The 16738-nt window shown below is 44.2% G+C and overlaps 4 protein-coding genes across 6 annotated transcripts in view; 2 read left to right on the forward strand and 2 right to left on the reverse strand.

The window, feature by feature from the left end:
• Nucleotides 1-857: 857 nt before the first annotated feature.
• On the forward strand, nucleotides 858-2866 carry LOC107388188 (protein VCF1). The gene is made up of 3 exons (XM_015963603.3): nucleotides 858-1430; nucleotides 1647-1752; nucleotides 1888-2866. Exons 1-3 carry the CDS (start codon nucleotides 1414-1416, stop codon nucleotides 2116-2118), a joined length of 354 nt encoding a protein of 117 aa, XP_015819089.1. The 5' UTR covers nucleotides 858-1413; the 3' UTR covers nucleotides 2119-2866.
• Nucleotides 2867-5120: 2254 nt separating this feature from the next.
• tepsin (TEPSIN adaptor related protein complex 4 accessory protein) lies at nucleotides 5121-12680 on the reverse strand. Its single transcript, XM_015963601.3, has 13 exons — nucleotides 12564-12680; nucleotides 12234-12306; nucleotides 11857-11948; nucleotides 11686-11779; nucleotides 11526-11593; nucleotides 11363-11444; nucleotides 9614-9685; nucleotides 9349-9540; nucleotides 9039-9210; nucleotides 8685-8798; nucleotides 7358-7436; nucleotides 7132-7266; nucleotides 5121-7054 (listed from the first exon to the last, which is right to left on the reverse strand). The coding sequence occupies exons 1-13, from the start codon at nucleotides 12600-12602 to the stop codon at nucleotides 6494-6496; spliced, it is 1773 nt and encodes a 590-aa protein (XP_015819087.1). The 5' UTR covers nucleotides 12603-12680; the 3' UTR covers nucleotides 5121-6493.
• Nucleotides 12681-12801: 121 nt separating this feature from the next.
• ndufaf8 (NADH:ubiquinone oxidoreductase complex assembly factor 8) lies at nucleotides 12802-14424 on the forward strand. Its single transcript, XM_015963600.3, has 3 exons — nucleotides 12802-13086; nucleotides 14059-14169; nucleotides 14240-14424. The coding sequence occupies exons 1-3, from the start codon at nucleotides 12928-12930 to the stop codon at nucleotides 14258-14260; spliced, it is 291 nt and encodes a 96-aa protein (XP_015819086.1). The 5' UTR covers nucleotides 12802-12927; the 3' UTR covers nucleotides 14261-14424.
• slc38a10 (solute carrier family 38 member 10) overlaps nucleotides 14343-16738 on the reverse strand; it is a 32538-nt gene continuing 30142 nt past the window's right edge. For all 3 annotated transcript variants that reach the window (XM_015963596.3, XM_015963597.3, XM_015963595.3), the window contains one exon: nucleotides 14343-16198. In XM_015963596.3, coding sequence (XP_015819082.1) covers nucleotides 15057-16198 — 1142 coding nt within the window. In that variant the 3' untranslated portion in view covers nucleotides 14343-15056. The remainder of the gene's footprint in view (nucleotides 16199-16738) is intronic.

Below are 16738 nucleotides of genomic sequence, written 5' to 3' on the forward strand. Positions count from 1 at the left end.
TCCTTATACAGGTATATCCAATCCAAATTCCATCTCACATCTGTTCTCTGGTGAGCAAAAGAAAGAGATCAGAAAAAAAATTACCTAAAACTTCCCATTCTTCCCAAAGCTAAGGAGGTCCACTACAAAATCCTCTCTGGTGTTTACCCTTCTAAAGAATTTCTCAGACGTTGCTTCCCTATTGATGATAATTGTTGCTCTTTTTGTAATGGGGATATTGAATCAACAGAACATTTATTTTATGACTGTATATTGTGTAAAGCCCTGTGGAACGATGTGCACTACTGGCTCCTCCCTAAGATCCCAAACTTACTTGAATTTTCTAAAAATGATATTATGTTTGGTTCTCTAAGAAAAGAAAAGAAGCTTGAAAATGTTTTAAATGTAATAATTATTATGGGCAAATTCTTCAGTCACAAATGTCGTTTTCTGAAAACAAAGCAGTCTTTTTTTACTTTTCACAAAGAACTCTGCCTCTTCTCATCTGTTAAATTTGTGGACAAAAAACAAGCTCTGGATTTGAATCATATATGTTGTTGAACTAGATCTGTTAGAAAGCCCCTAAGGTATAACTTTTTTATGTTTTTTTTTTTATTATCTGTCTTTTTGCTCATTTGTTTACTTTGATTCTGTTTGGGGTTTGTTTTTATTTTATTTATTTGTTGTTGTTTGTACTTCTTGTTCATTATCCTTCTATATGTTGGAATTCAGCCTGTTCTGATACTATATTATGTTGGTAAAACTGAATCTTTGTAGAGATTGCCATAATTGTTGTACATTATATTTCGTGCAAAGACAAAAAAAAAAAAAAAGCCTACGCTGCAGTCGAAAGCGGAAGTTCGAACTCGTCACGTAGAGTAAACACATGGGTGGGGCTTCAAAACCGGAAGAAGTAACGTCTTTAGAAAAAAAAGGAACAAAAAAAACTGGAGTCGCGGTTAACTTCTATTAACAGACAATATTACGCCGTTTTTTCTTTCACCGTAAACCATTAAACAGTGTAGCACAGCTGCTGGCAACGACAGGCAGCATATGACGCGGATTAACGCTTAGAGGACAGATACGACAGCGGAAGAACTTCAGCGACGGGGTTTGCTCCCTCTACTGTCATGCCTGGAGTTTATCGAGATTTCGCTGCGTGAACAAGAATATCCAGCAGGTTGCTCTCGGCTTTTCGGAGCAGCAGTTCTCCGCTCCGAGTCGTTTCGATTGGAAAGGATTAGCTTGGAGAGGTGACGGGACGGAGTTAAAAGCAGCGAGCCGCGGCTGGTCGAAGCTCCCTTACGCACTCAGATAGGAGGCAGGGCTTGTCACTCGGAGAGAATGATCGTAGAGCCCAGGCGAGAATTTTAAAGAATACAGGGAGGGTCTCACGTTTTCTTTGGCCTGAAATCGTCTGTTTTCGCTGCGGAAATGCTGACTGATAACCGGTAAGATCGATTACTTCGGATGTTACTGATCCTTGCTACTCTGCGTTATGGGTGGATGTCGTATAGCTGAAAGTGGGCCTCCGATGTGTGTTGGATATGCAACACGCCCGTGTGTGTGTGGGCGCTTCTATTTTGGGTTCCTCTTCATGTTCTCTCATCCCGATGTTCCCACCCTTGCATCATTCCTGTCCCACTGCCTCTGATCCTGTTGTGCAGGAAGCGACACCGTAGCTGTGACAGCGTGGAAGACCAGCAGCTGATCCCACAGGCCAAGAGGTTAGGAGGGGGTCCCTGCCTTCTTGTGTCGGATCTGGACTCGGAGGTGACACCGAGATTCTTTATAGTGATCTATAAACACTACACTGACGTATTTCTCCAGTGTTTTTTCCTTCCGTCCAGGAAAAGCGCCTCTGAAGTTTTTCTCAGTCCGTATCCTTCCACTGATCTGTGTTTGCAGTCTTCCAGCAGTGACAGCAGTACTGGAATCAGCAGTCCAGAGGCCAGCACCAGCCCATACATGCCCATTCAGAAAAACTGCACCAGCCCAAAGCCTAAAGATCCTGCCAGCTCCATGCAGCATGGTCTCCATGACGACGGGCAAAATGTCTCCTACCACTACATCAACGGAGTCCTGAGGGAGGCACACTTCAGCAGCCTGCAGCACCGAGGGCGTCCAGGCTCGACATGACCGCGACCTGTGTGACCCCTGTTGACCTTTTCGTCCGCCATCCATCAGTGCTGATGCCTCCGGCATGATCTCTTCCCTTCCGTTGGTGAAAAGCCTCAAGCGTCGGGGTGAGGGGAGTTGGGAGGTCCCACTTCGCCGTGTATCATTTGAGACCATAAGCACACCCACCTTTCCATGGCCCAGGCACTGTGGTTTGTCTGTGCAGTATTGATATTTGTGTGTGTGTGTGTGTATGCACCCTGTGCACTTTAGTAGGAGATAGTATCTCTTTACGTGGTTGGTGCGTGGACATTTCCATTGGTGCTAATGATAAAACGACGTGATGACGATCCAAAGTGCTTGTACATTTAAATAAAGTGATGCACTTTACTCAACCAGTCCTCGACCGAACATGCCAGCTGCTGGTCTGAATGGTGGAAACTGGTGTTACAGGGGTGATTAGGTACTGAATTAGTTCAGTTAAAACACAGCTTTTGTCTTACCAACATGATAACGATAGCACCAACTAGTTTAGTCATCTTTAAAATGTACTTGTGTGCTACACTAGTGTTTTAAAGGGATATTTCAGCTGATCTGAAGTGTGTCTTGTGTAAAATGTATAAATGTAACGTTCTGAACAGCCTGTTGGGAGAACTAGATTACATCCTCTAGGAATGATGAGCTAATCCAGAATGAATGCAGCAAACACCAAAATGGGTTTCTGTCATTTGAAAACGCCAATGTTATTTTAATAAACCTTTACACTGGTTTCATTTTTGCATTCATTTCCCTTGAGTAGTTCCAAAGTCGGAGCGGGGATCCCAGTGTGAGAAGGTTTTAGATGCTCTCTAGAAACAAAAAAAACAAATCCGAGTTTCAGTATAAGTGATTTCAAAGCTAAACATAAATAATTAAAAAAAAAAAAGGATTTTAGTGTGTTTTGAGTTGAAGGGGTGTTTTCATCATGTTAGTTTAACCCTCTAGCATGTCATTTTGTGAGTCAGATTCTGGAAATTTCATGAGCCATAGATTTACACAGATCTCTGTGGATATTTATAGCCATCAACGGGATTTAAGAAAACACTGAAATAACCCAGCATGTCGTGTCATGATTCTGTATTGAGGAACCATACCAAACATTTACTAGATTTCTTCTGTGCGGTGGAAGTCAAACTCAAATCGCTAGATGTCAGCAGTTTTAACCACCTTCATTCTGACAGAATAGTGAGATCTGGATGTGGCTCTGAAGCACCTGGGCCTGAATTTTCTAATTAAATTCTGTCGTAAAAATCACAAATATCACTCTTCTTTTATTAGCATATGTATATCTCCCCTGTAATATTTATCACATTGCAAGATTCTAATTCTCCAAATGCATAAATCTTTACAACATCCAGCATTTCGTGCATTCAGGGCTGAAATCCTTCTAAACAACCAATGTGTAATGTTAAGGTTAAAAATGACATTTACATGCACTGTTAAATTTATGATTCCAAGCCTATTTGGTCAGACTTTCTGCTCATCAGTCCTTTTTTATTACTTTTACACAGAAACACTTCAACAAAGCTGGACAATCCTTAATAAAGCAGATACTGGTGAAACTCAAATGTGGTGTAAAGGTTTATTTCAGCTCAGAGGACCATGGTGTTCTAGATTCATCAGCTCATTAGTTTTACACACCGAGTCTAGAATATTGACCCTTTTCACTATATTGTAATTGTCGGAGATGTTGTGAGGTTTTTGTATTAGATTCACATTTGAGTTGAGTTAGTGACATAAATGAACTTTTACACCAGATTCTAGTTTTTCGCAGTTTCACCGTATGTTTTAGAAACCTTACCAGCTTTAAGTGAGGAGCTGACAGCTGGTTCTGCTGCCTGCTTCATGTAAAACCACAATAAACTTTTAACCAGTAGTTTACATTTTACACCTGTGTGTGTGTGTGTGTGTCATAAGCCTTTTGGCATCCATATTTGTTAACAGGTGGTTAACTAGACCAATACATTGTGCTGAAAATGAGATGAGCCTGTTCTTTTATTGTTCTGTAGTCTTTAGACCTTTTGATGACCTTCAGCCACCTTAAGCAGACTAGAGCAGCAGTTGGTGCTGTAGCAAGAACAGCTTGTTTTATTGTCCAAACAACCAGCAGCAGTCTGGACATGTAGGGGCTCTACATGGCAACACTGCACTCAAGTAGGTCACAAAACATCAAACAACTGAGTCGCGGCGACGCCGTTTTATGACACGTGAATATTTCTGATGTTGCATCGAACACTGATTTTTCACACGATAGCTCAATAATTCCTCCACTAGTTAGAAATCATGGACCCTAGAACAGGAGACATGTAATACATATAAATATAGTGTAATCCACCAAAGTCCCGCCAACATGATTGCTTGGTACTAAAATAAACACGGAAGACAAAGGTCATTCAAAGGTCTGAGTGAAAGATTTTTCTACCAGAGGCTGAGGGCAGCACGTGGAGGTCAAACAACCCTGTCAGCAGGCTATTGATCACACCTGAGGACACTTTCACTTCTTCATTGGTTTGTTGTAGAACACAACCCCGATTAAATGGGTTCTTCCATCGTACTATTCCCTAAGTCTCCCCCCAAACTCCTGTTTTCCTAATTCATACTTTGAGTCACTGCTAAGAGGGTGATCACATTTATTGTGATCAGCAGTTGGTTTGCTTTAGGCTCATTTATATACATTTCCTACGCTGGCATCTGTAAATGTGTTTCCATTACATTTCTAACGAAGTCTTGATGCAAATGAAGCTAATCAGCCTCATTCAGCAGTAATGTTCTCTGGTTTTCCACTTCTTTTAAATACTAACTCAATTCTGGTTTTGATTTATAACAGACATCATGTTTAAGGTTCGTCAGGTCAGAGCCAGTTACGATGGATGCCCCCGATCTGATCACATGATCTGAAATCGGGTCCGATCACGTGATTTTAAAAGGATCCGGATGAAAAGACTGGATTTAAACTTTTAAAACAACAAACATGACATTTTAAATTCATCCTGAGACAAAGCTTTTATAATGGGATAACAATAGCTTCGTTTTCATTTAAGTTCCTCTACATCCGTATTATTTGCTTCTTGTACGAAAACAACACTGTAGGTCACACATATACGGCAGGCAGGGATTCAGACACCAAGATGCAGCTGTTAGCAAGCAGGCTAACGCAGAGCTAACGTGCCTTTTAAGGAGAGCTAAAATGCAGAGATGTGACCAAGTCACTGCTTTGCAAGTCACAAGTCTTTCCAGTCAAGTCTCGAGTCAAGTCCAAGTCAAAGACAACCAAGTCCAAGTCCTTAACTTTGAATTTTCAAGTCATAATCAAGTCATCTGTCCAACTTCAAGTTAACGACAACGATAATAAATAAATTCCAGAAATAAAGCTTCTTAAAGCTTCATTTATTTGCTCAAACAGCAGGAAGTGCAACTGAAACTGATTATAAACAACGTGCTGCTGCAGTTAGCAGAACAAGACCAAACCCAGAATGATTTATGATTTTTGTCCATGTCGTGTCACTTTTGTGCTAAAATATCAACTATGCTCAAGTCATCATCAAGTCAACAGATGCAGGTCGATTCAAGTCGCAAGTCATTGGCATTCAAGTCCGAGTCGTCGTAAGTCTTTATAGATTTGATCAAGTCAAGTCAGAAGTCATTAAAATAATGACCTGAGTCTGACTCGAGTCCAAGTCATGTGACTCGAGCCCACACCTCTGCTAAAATGCTTGCAGCTTCCTGAAAATTATTATTTTTTAAATTTTAATGCTTTCCTGAAAAGAATCAGATTAGGATTCAGTATTGGCAGGTACTCAAAATCAAATACCGGTAAATCGGATTGGGAGCAAACACAACGTGATCGGATCATCTCTACCAATTACAAATCAAGAGTTAAATGTGCGGCAGCATACGACCTTCAGTCTGAACTAGAACCAGTAGTGGACTGTAGCCACATAAGCAGCTCAAAGACTCACTTTTGTTTGTTAGCGGACGTTTTTAGGGGTTTAATTCTACTTTTGAATGAAGGAAAAGCTGAAAATGAGCTCTCACAGGTACAAACCGTAACAGAGTTCTTGTTCTCTTTGATTTAGTTTGCGTGGAGTTGGGCTAGAAGCATTCCCCTCGGCTTTACCTTCTGGATCATCATGTTGCTCTCTTTTAAACGAGTCCTCGGGGACAAGGAGCGCTGTCCTTGTCATGATACGTTTGTATCTGTGCATTTCTCTGCTGTTTCTGACAATACACATAAACCCTACACTGCTGCTAACAAACATGCACATCAGGCACAACTTAGGTTTGGGTGCTGTAAGATAAAACAACTATCGATGACATCACTGTTTAAGGTTTGCCCCTCTAAGAGCATGGTTGGTTGTCAAAAGTTGAGAAATGCGAACGCCGACACAGGCCGTGTTTGACCAGCCGTGACTGGACCAAAACCAGACATGGCGTCCTCTCCAGGTTGACCACAACTCACAGGAGAGTCTAACCGACCCTCGGGGTCACCCCCCGAGCTGCCGCCCGTTTGATGTGACTCTGTGACACTTTCATGCAGCACCCTCCCTTTGGCCACCAGCTCCATTCCTCTGAACAGAGACGGTCTGCTCTGGTTAGTCAGGACGCTCGGAGGCTCAGAGATAATGTCTCTGATTGACGCAGGACTTCCAGGGGATGGTTTTACATCAGCAGCTCTGATCGTCTCCACACCGTTTTCCTCTGATTCTTCCAGGTTCTTGTCCCTGTGGTCCTCCTCAGTGGAGTATCTCCACGCCCGTTCTGGACCACGAGGAGGAGATGGTTGATCTGATGCTGATGAGGATTCACACTGATACAGGTTAAAGTTGGAGCTGTGGGACGTGTGAAGCTGAGTAGCTGCTGCCTGTTGGCTGGTAGAGTGTAGAGATCCACCCATGAGAGCCTCAAACTGCCTGAGGATCTGTCAGGAGGAGAGAAGCACAAATACAACCCCTTCTCATTCAGCGGGCCCTCACAATGTCCTGGCTTAGCTCCTACCTTGGTAGCTTTGTTTGCCACGGGTCCTGGAGGTCCCTCGCTCAGCTGCTGAAGTCTGCACCGAGTAGCTCCAAAGATTTGCTCCAAAGAGAGGAGGTCAGAGGTCATGAGGCACGCTACAGCACACAGAGCCCGCTGCACGAATCAAGCCAGATGGCGTTAGAGCAGGAACAACACACACAGACCCAAAACGGGCTCATACGTGAGGAGGAAGGATCACGCTTACCATCCTAATGGCGCAGGAGGACTCTTGAAGCTTGTTGGAGAGCAGCTCCACCACAACCTCACAGTTCAGAATGAAACACCTGAAGGGGTCATTAGGACTAATTAGGCTGCAGTTTGAAATACAAAACACAATCATGGCACTTTACAAGCATGGATGAAGGTATCAGACGACAGAGGTCAAAGGGAAAAACTTCACAACGAAACAGACTTGGCTTTTGGGTCGTGGTTCAGCAGAACCATTAAACCCGATGCTGAACAACCAACAATCACCTGTCCATAGGTGTTTGGTCCTCAGCTCATGAGCAGCCTGCTCCAGCTGTCTCAGGTCTGAAGGGCTCCTTCTCCAAGAGGATCTAGATCACATCTCATAGAAGAAGACTTCAGAGCGTCCAGTGTTGGGTTCTAACCCCATCTGGGTCTGGTTCCATTAGTGAATTGTAATTACTGTAGTGGTGGGTTTCTCTCTCTTTAGCGTGGTTCCAACATTTTCATCCGTGTCTAAATATGGTCATGGTGAGAAGGACTCTTTAGACTGGCACACCAAAGAAGAAAAAGTCAATTTTTAGCCAAAGTTTGAATTTCTCATCCAAAGACTCACAGCAGGAGGTCCACCATTAAAACGTGGGCGGGGTTTTTGTGAGGACACCGTATTGAGATATTTATGAGAACGTTAGAGCACTTTAAGACTTTAAAGTAAGAAGTCCAGGTTGTGCTCTGGCCACACCCACACAGACACTAGACACATGTGGAACAGCAAAATAATGTTTTTGAGCAAAGATCCGTCCAGGAGCACTTTTATGTAGGTCCAGAGATGGAAAGTTTGTGAATCGAATTTCATATCCATGTGTAAAATGGTGCTGTTACCATTTTACACCAGAAGTTTAAACGCTAACGTTTCACCAGGCCCGACAGCCCTCTGTCATGACATTAAGGAGTAGGGATGCAACGATACCACTTTTTTCCAAATCGATACGATACCGATACTTTGAACAGAGTACTCGCCGATACCGATTACCGATACCGATACTTCTACCACACAAAAAAATGCAGTGATTTGGAATACAGATTTTATTTTCTTCTCTGCTTTCAACAGGAAAAGACTGTGAGGTCGATAAAAAGTAAAATATATGAATGGAATTCATCACAAAACTAAAATATTAGGTGAACAGAAATGACGAGTTACAGTGAAGCCATTTTCAAGCAACTGCATTGGTATCGGTTCCTGGTATCGGTTAACTTTTAACGATACTGATACTGGTATTGGTATCGGTGCTGATATCGATACCGGTATCGTATTGGTGCATCCCTATTAAGGAGGACCCACTGACTCTTTGAGGAAGTGCTGACTCTCCTCCTTGGTCAGAAAAACTCTGGAGCCTTCGGTCAGTCTGTTGATGAGAGCCGTCTCCTGACCACAGTCACCCAGCTGCAGAGCTTCAGTCCTGCAGAAGGGAGACCATCAGACGTATCGAATCACCAACACACTGGCTCATCGGAAAAATGTCTTCTAGACACAAAAGACTAATTTAAATAACAATCACCACGTCTACATCTCGATTCAAGATGGCTGCCACAGTTAACTGACACCACCAGTCACATTTTATGGACCCCGGTTCCTATAAACACTATACCCTAAGTGTTGTCTTTAGTGTTGCTGTGAAGGTAGAATGGTCGCCACTGACCTCTCTGAGAGGTCCCCACTGCTCTCTCTGCTGGCTCCTGATTGGCTCCTCGTGCACACGGACGTCCTGCTGTTGGTGGTGATCTCCTGAGACGAGTTGTGGGATGAGTTGTTGCTGCTGTCAGTTTCCTCCCAGCCACCTCCCACCTGCCCGGGGCACCGCTGGCTCACCGCTGTGGTGCACACACACCAAACGCTTAAAGGTCAGGTGACAAAGTGTGTACTCCACCCACATGGTGATGCTGCAGGGACGTATATTTAAAAATGACAGCCCTTCAGAGATTCAGCATTGTTAGAATCTCATGTTTGACCTTTGGATCTGCTGATAGGCAGGTTATAGGCACACGCCGGCACAGCCACCTCTATGGGTGCCGATGGAGCCACGACTGCACGGTAATGGTTGTCATGAAGACGGATGCCCTGCTGCTCCGCTGGGGGGAGGACGGCGCTAGCGACCACCTCGGCAGCCTTCTGGATCTTGTCCAGGAGCGAGTCGCTGCCTGCTGCAAGTCCGGGTAAAGGAGAAATGTGAAGAAATCCTCGTAATGTGTGTTTTTGTATGTGTGTGATGCTCACCCATTCCCTGCTTTCCTGGACTATAGCCAAAGCCTTGCAGCCCTGACCTGAGGGAACCTGCCGACCCCATACCTGGACATAAACAAATGGGGGCCTCATGCACGTAGCATAAAACACATAATATTTTATATTGAATTATGTTTTCATGTCAACCTGAAAGAACCCACAGTGTGTGCCTTAAGACATTAGACAAGCAGAGTTCCAGTGTTTGACTTTGATCAAATTAACAATAAAACCACAGAAGTTTCATCCATCCTTCTTCAGCCGCTTAGCTGGGGTCGGGTCGTGCAGCAGCAGCCCAAGCAGGAAGGCCCAGGCTTCCCTTTCCCCAGCCACTTGAGCCAGCTCCTCCATGGGAATCCTAAGGTGTTTCCTGACCAGCCAAGAGACATATGGTGCTTTCACATCTGGGCCAGCATGGACCGGACTGGGTAGCTTTAAAGTGTTCACATCTAGGTGGCCGTGTATTTATCCATGCTCGACCAGTTTTTTGGCCTACATATCAACGCGGTCTGTTTCAAGCTGAACAGGTCCAACACACCCAATGCCAACTGATTGGCCGGTTCAAATACACGCCCAGCGTTAAGGGGAGCTTCCAATTGGCTGATAGAACGAACCGGCGGGAGCTTCCCGCAGGTGCGACTCAGTATTCTGGATGCTGAGACGTAAACATTGGTCGCCTCTGACTGAAGCTGCGGCAGCTCTCTGTTTCAATGCTGTGAGGAGCGTATGCACACACACACACACACACACACACACACACACACACACACACACACACACACACACACACACACACACACACACACACACACACACACACACACACACACACACACACACACACACACACACACACACACACACACACACACACACACACACACAGCATTGCCGTGCCTCGAGCTGCATGGCCTTTGTTTAAGGGAGACACCACAGACTTTTTCCGTGCGTCTTTTGCCCCGCCCACATGCTCAAGAGAAATATGGAAAAGTGAAAAAAAGATGTAAGGAATGTCACTGCAGCAGCTCAGAATGGTCAACGTCAGGGGATGCTCCTCATGATGTGGTGATTGGTGTCTGGGGGTTTCTCCTCCCAGATCCTGACCAAGGCATCACTGAGCTCCCAGAGGTGCAACCTAGTAGTGTTGAATGGACATACACATGATGTCACATGGATGATCTGTTGAATCTAGGTCAGGTGCGTGTGAAGGCCAGTCGATGCTTTATCCTCCAGAACCTGCTTACATACTTTTACCACATGCGGCCGGGCATTTTCATGCACCACGAACCCAGGACCCACTGCACCGGCAAAGGGTCTAAGGATTCCATCCTGATTCTGAAGACAACCAGGGCGCCATCATCTATCCTGCACAGGTCTGTGTGTTTCACTAGGGTTATGTCTCTCTGGAATAACATGGACCCAACATCAAACTATCATTCCTGTTTGATGGTCCTGTCCAACACTCCTAACTGTCTCCTGATGGAGCAGGACTACCAGTGCAAGCTCTGTAGGAATGGCCTGACACTACTATTAGTAAAATTGATCCCCAGGCAAACTCCTGAGAAGCAGCAGTCAAAAAAGATGAGGAGGGAGAAAATGTCTGGCGCCTCCACCTGCAAAACCATTCCTGTTTGAGGCGTTGTCTCATGGTTGCTACCTCAGTTGTTAATTTCATTATTACCAAAACAGCTAAAAATGAAGAACAACCCACTCTGAATCAACATCCCAGCATATATGTTTACTCACCCATAGTCGGGGGTGCTATGCTGTGAGGAGCTATGCTGCTTTTGACAGAAACTGCATCTGTGAAAAGTAAACGAGCCACTTCCTGTAAAAGAAAAGCCAAACGGTTGCTGAGATGCTGTCAGGCTGTTAACACTGACCTGAAAGATTTACCTCAGTGCCTCACCTGTGCTGTGTTTCTCACTTTCTGGTAAAGTGCTGTGCCATGGATGGGATCAGGGGGACCACTGTAAACTAATAAAAGAAAAGCCATCCAGCAGTGTTAATATTGAGATTATAACCCTGTTCCAGCATCATGGAAAGCAGATGAAGTGCTCTAATCTCACCTGATGCTTGCTGGATGAAGGTGGAATTCCTTCTGAGCTCCGTGAGGAAAGGCTTCGATCCATGACCACAGAGATGGACGAAGATCTTTAGCACCTGGTTCACAAGAGATAAGATGAGAATTAATCACACAGAGGAATCGAAAATGTTTGCTACAGATTAGTAGCTCTCACCTTTAGTTTAACATGGCAGGACTCGACTTGGAGCCTCTCCAGAAGGTATTCCAACAAACACTGACCATAACCTAAAGACTCGTGGCAGATTTCTGCAAGATGCTCACTGTTAAAGTCAGATAATCAGACTATAACAGCCCTTTTCACTTTGCTGTTGCATAACATTGATCTGAGATGAATGAACAATTGGTGTGATGCCTGATTTACAAATCCACCTTCATCTGTAATAAACAAGACTCAGATTGATTTCTGACAAGACAGTACACATAAAGCAGCAGTAGATTAATTTGGTTTCAGATAATAACAATGACATTTATATGATTATATATGTATGTGTATATACACATTAACAGGTGTATCAATGCCAACATGGATACTGCCAATCTCCTGGAAAACGTAGCCAGGACAGGGCGTTTCATCATCTGCTGTAGCTTTCATCAGGATGGGAACCTTCAATTAAAGGAATTAATATTTAGATAAATGTGTCCAGAAGACTGGCTAATTGTAAAACATCATAAAATAACTACAGGATGACTTAACGTTAAAGAAACAACCCAACATTTCCAATGAGACTAGTAATGTTGATGTTAGCTAGTAGCTAGCTAAAACAGATTTAAACAGACACGTCAGCGTTACGTCTCACTTGTCAGAGTCTTCTTAGATATTATTTGCGTTTCTAACTAACAATGTATGTAAATGTTCCTTACTTTCTGAAGAAAAGCTATTCGTTCCATAAATGAAGCCATGATTTAGCAAACCAAGCTGCAGGTTACTCATTTTCCTGCTGCTAAAGGAGGGCGGGACTTTAGTTGACAGCCAATCACGAACTAGTCAGTAGCAGCAATTATTTCTATTGGCTTTCAGCTCGATTCAAACAGCCAATTAAATTTAATAACGCTTTCCCACCACCTCCGACGTTTTCTTTAGATTGACAAGTACGCGAGCCTATCACGTATAGGAATATCTGACCCGGATGTAGTTTTGTGAAGGAAACACCAACATGGCGCTGTCGGTGACTTACCCGATTGCTTTTAAGATGTTTTTGGGGTTTTTTGTAATGCATTTAAACCAATGACAAACAATATTTTTCACCATTCATTAATACAACAACACAAAGGACTCCTCTGCTGCTGTCTGATGCGCAACATGTCTGGGTCTAATAATGTGTGGAGTCGAAACCGGGAGAGATTGCGACTCTTCTCTGAAGTGTTTGCTCAGTGTGCGGATGAGGTGAGCTCTCATAAAGGCAGGTTCAGAGGATTTAGACCGCCTGCTGTTAAACGGAAAGTTAAGTCTTCAACTTTATTGTTTTTAAAATGCCCCGTAGAGCTCTGCTTTATTTATTAGACACGTTTAATCTGTAAAATACTTTGAATCAATTTGTCCTAAAACCTGAGATTAATCTACCCTTTAAACTATACACATGCATAAACGCTTTGCTACTGAGGAGGGATCAGTACAGCCACCATAATGTGCAGAGTCAACATCTGGACTGTTGACTTTAAGTTCAAATCCTGACTGGAGACAGTCCATGATCTTCCTAATCAGTCAGAAGGTGAGGGGTGAATTGTTTGTCCACCTGCCAACCCCACACCTGGATCATGGTGTCAGGATGGTGACTTAAGGTTGGTGTGACAAGGAACTTCAATTCAATTCAAAAATACGTTATTAATCCCAGAGGGAAATTGATCAACAGTGATGATGCTCCAATCAGTCAGAGAAAACGACTTTAATCTTTATTTAATCTGATGTCTTTCGCGACACCAGTTTGGTGTTTAGGACGTCCTCAGACATCAGACCACAGAGAAAGAAAAACTACTTAGTGTCATCAGACAGACTTTTTTCCTGAGACCTTTTCGTCTGATGCTATTTGATTAGACGTCTGGGTTTTTGAATGAAACCAGATTTTTTGTCCTCTATTGTCTGATGTCTGAGACCTGAGGATGTCCTAAAGTGCACACCAGGCTGTTCTCCGAGTGCCTGCAAACATGCCGACACCTGCTCAGTACTATTCCTGAAGTGTAGCTTTGAATATTAAACATTTGTAGCGCAATAAACCCCCGTTTCCCGTCCTGAACAAGAAAACAAGCTGAGCTGAAACGGATATAGCTGAATGACAGAAACACCTTAGAGAAGTCGCTGCAAATTTTAAATTTAATTTAAAAAATAAGTCCTAGGAATGAAAAATGATTTGTGCTTCAGGCAGCGGCGTATGGGAAGTGTGTAGCAGCTACGACGACAGGCAGACAGGAGCTGAAGAAGGACCTGTGTGCTCGAGAGTTCCAGGCACTAAAGACCTGCTTCACCCACGCCGTGAGTCCTCAGCAGAAAGACCCAGGCTTGTTTTAGATGCACTCAATTAAATTTTTTTTCTGTCGCACAGGCCAAGAAAAGAACTAAATGAACGACGAGTCTTTGGTTTGTGGAGCAACAAGGTGGAAACCTCTCATCTGATCTGAGGGATAAACAGATTTTCTGATGCAGGATGAAGTTTTGTGTGATTTAACTTTATTCTGTAACAGAGGAACATGTTCCTTCTTTGTTTTACTTAAACAGACCAAAGTTCAATCTTGTCCATCTTTTATTGACTCTTACTTTACACATAGAAAAATACTCTTGTATAAAGCAAAGATGTGATAAAACTAAGTTCAGATTTTCAACAATATTTAGAACAAAGGAAAACAGATGCCTTGTTTATTTAAATGTAGGGCAGCATGTGGGTCAAAAGGCACTAATAAGTCAGAGGAAGAGGTGAATCATCTGGGATATTTAGACATTACTTCAGAGTACGCCGTGGAAAATTAACGAGGTAAATTCTGTTTAACACAGAGGAGCTGTCACCCACATTAGTGGTCCGTCTGGGTGAGAACCCTAAAGCCACAGAAACTTTCAGCGTTTCCACACAAACAACAAAAAGGAAACCGAATAACGCTCAAACTGAGACTTCAAACTGCTCAGTTAGGAAACACACAAATACGTAAAAACAGCATTTTTCCAGAAGCTATTCCACAGATGGGATGTGCACGGATGTATTTACATTTACACAGTGACCTCTTTAGACGTGTCCCCTCTAAAGTCAAAAATAAGTTAATATTTACAAACTTTAGTAAAGACCCGGGCGAATATTTGGTCCAAAACCTTTCAGACTGTAAGGCAGCGGAAAGTCGGTCCACAGTATTTGGGGTGTGTGTGTGTGTGTGTTATTTGGCCCCATCCTCCTCCTCGGGGGCCTGTTTAATCTGCCTGGAGTGCACCATTGCCCCACCCAGCAGCTGCAGCTCCAGAGCTGCATGCAGGTCAGAGCCCCCCAGCTCCAGTAGGGGCTCCAGCCCAGGAACACCTCTGGACTCTCCCGAGTCCCTCAGGGGTCTCAGTGCCCTCCTCCTCCTCCTCCTCAGATCCATGGCTCCCTTCTCACTCAGCTTCTCGTGGGGTTCATCTCTGAGGGCCCCGTCTACGCCTCCTCCTCCCGGCTCTGCCTCAGCACCGGCTTCTTCTTTGAGGTCTCGCCCTCCATTCTTCAGAGCTTCTCCTTCTCCTCCCTCGCTCCCCTGAGGTTTCCCAGCAACTTTGGCTTCCACGACCCTCTGCAGCTGGGCCAGCCTCTCCTGAGCCTCCTCCACCTGCAGCACCTTCTTGGCTCTGTCGTTTATTTCACTGTCGGCTCTCTGACGCTGCTGTGCGAGCTTTGCTTCCTGCAGCTCCCGCTCTCTGAGCGCCTCCTCTCTTTTCTCCCTTTCCAGTCGTTCCTTTTCCAACTGTACTAGAATTTCTTTCTCCATCTTTTCTTTCTCGTTTCTCTCTCGTTGCTGCTCTAGAACCAGCTTTTCCTTTCCCTCCTTTTCTACCCTTTCTCGGTCCAGATCTTCCTTTTCCAGCTGCATTTCTTTGCTCATTCTTTCCTTCAGATCCACATCATGCTTTTCTTTCTTGTTTGTTTCACCAACTTTTTTCTCCAGCTTTCCTTTTTTTAGATGTTCACTTGTCTCCTTTGGCTTGTCTATGCTTTTCTCCTCACCTTTCACCTCTTCAGCCTGACCGTTCTGGACCACAGGCTGAATGTCATCAGGACTTTTCTTTCCTAGCGGGACTCCTCGAGCTCCCAGCTCACTCTGCTTTTGAGACTCTCCTACTGGCGGAGCTTTATCGTCGTCCTCCTTGTAAGCAGCTGGAGGAGCCACTTCAGCTTCCCCGGCCGGCGCTTGATTCTGAGCTGCAGCGTGTCCTTCTGCTGCAGCTGGAGCCCCTCCGTCTCCCCTGGGCTCGGGTGCCAGGCCAGAATCTCTGGGCTTCACTGCTCCACCTTCCTGAACACTTTTCTCAGCTTCCACATCAGAAGCTCCTGTCAGAAACAAGAGAGCCACGTGTTAATGCAACACCCAGCAGTGACGTGTTCTGTTCTAAGAGTGCTCCATATTCAGTTTTTAACATTAAACTATTTAGTGTCCAGTTTAAATGCATGCAGCTCTCCTGATATGACTAGACTGCTGAGATGTGACCACTGAACAAACACACAACCAAAAGAGTCAAGTCCCAGTGATTTAAAAGTAATTCCTGGTTAGTTAAAATCGTCACGATGCAAGACGCTGGAGAACGCTGACTCAGTGGCTATAGGCTACATTAGACGTTAGCATGTCAGGTTGCTACTGTGCCGTCTGCCTATTCTACCAACATTATTGGTCCAGGGCAGAGCAACTCCAGTGTTAAGCGACCCAGTAGGCTAGAATGAAGCAAAGGACAACTTTTGATCAACCCTTATTTTTAATCTATCGCACCACACGTCCGTCCAGAGATATAACTGTTACTGAATCAGCATCCATCCCTACTGGGAAGCATCTAAAATAGTCTACATTTCTGCTTAAATACGACCTCAAACATCATC

This window comes from Nothobranchius furzeri, chromosome 16, assembly GCF_043380555.1.
Source record: "Nothobranchius furzeri strain GRZ-AD chromosome 16, NfurGRZ-RIMD1, whole genome shotgun sequence".
Lineage (NCBI taxonomy): Eukaryota > Metazoa > Chordata > Actinopteri > Cyprinodontiformes > Nothobranchiidae > Nothobranchius > Nothobranchius furzeri.

Excerpts from the sequence above, each read along its gene's own strand:
- LOC107388188 (XM_015963603.3), top strand. Across the intron at positions 1,753-1,887 it reads TGTCGGATCTGGACTCGGAG|TCTTCCAGCAGTGACAGCAG; the intron begins GTGACACCGAGA and ends CTGTGTTTGCAG.
- tepsin (XM_015963601.3), bottom strand. The coding sequence starts at position 12,602 with ATGGCTTCATTTATGGAACGAATAGCTTTTCTTCAGAAA. Across the intron at positions 11,445-11,525 it reads AAGTGAGAAACACAGCACAG|GAAGTGGCTCGTTTACTTTT; the intron begins GTGAGGCACTGA and ends TTTCTTTTACAG. Across the intron at positions 9,211-9,348 it reads GCCTATCAGCAGATCCAAAG|CGGTGAGCCAGCGGTGCCCC; the intron begins GTCAAACATGAG and ends TGTGCACCACAG.
- ndufaf8 (XM_015963600.3), top strand. The coding sequence starts at position 12,928 with ATGACAAACAATATTTTTCACCATTCATTAATACAACAACACAAAGGA. Across the intron at positions 13,087-14,058 it reads TTGCTCAGTGTGCGGATGAG|GCAGCGGCGTATGGGAAGTG; the intron begins GTGAGCTCTCAT and ends TTTGTGCTTCAG. Across the intron at positions 14,170-14,239 it reads AGACCTGCTTCACCCACGCC|GCCAAGAAAAGAACTAAATG; the intron begins GTGAGTCCTCAG and ends TCTGTCGCACAG.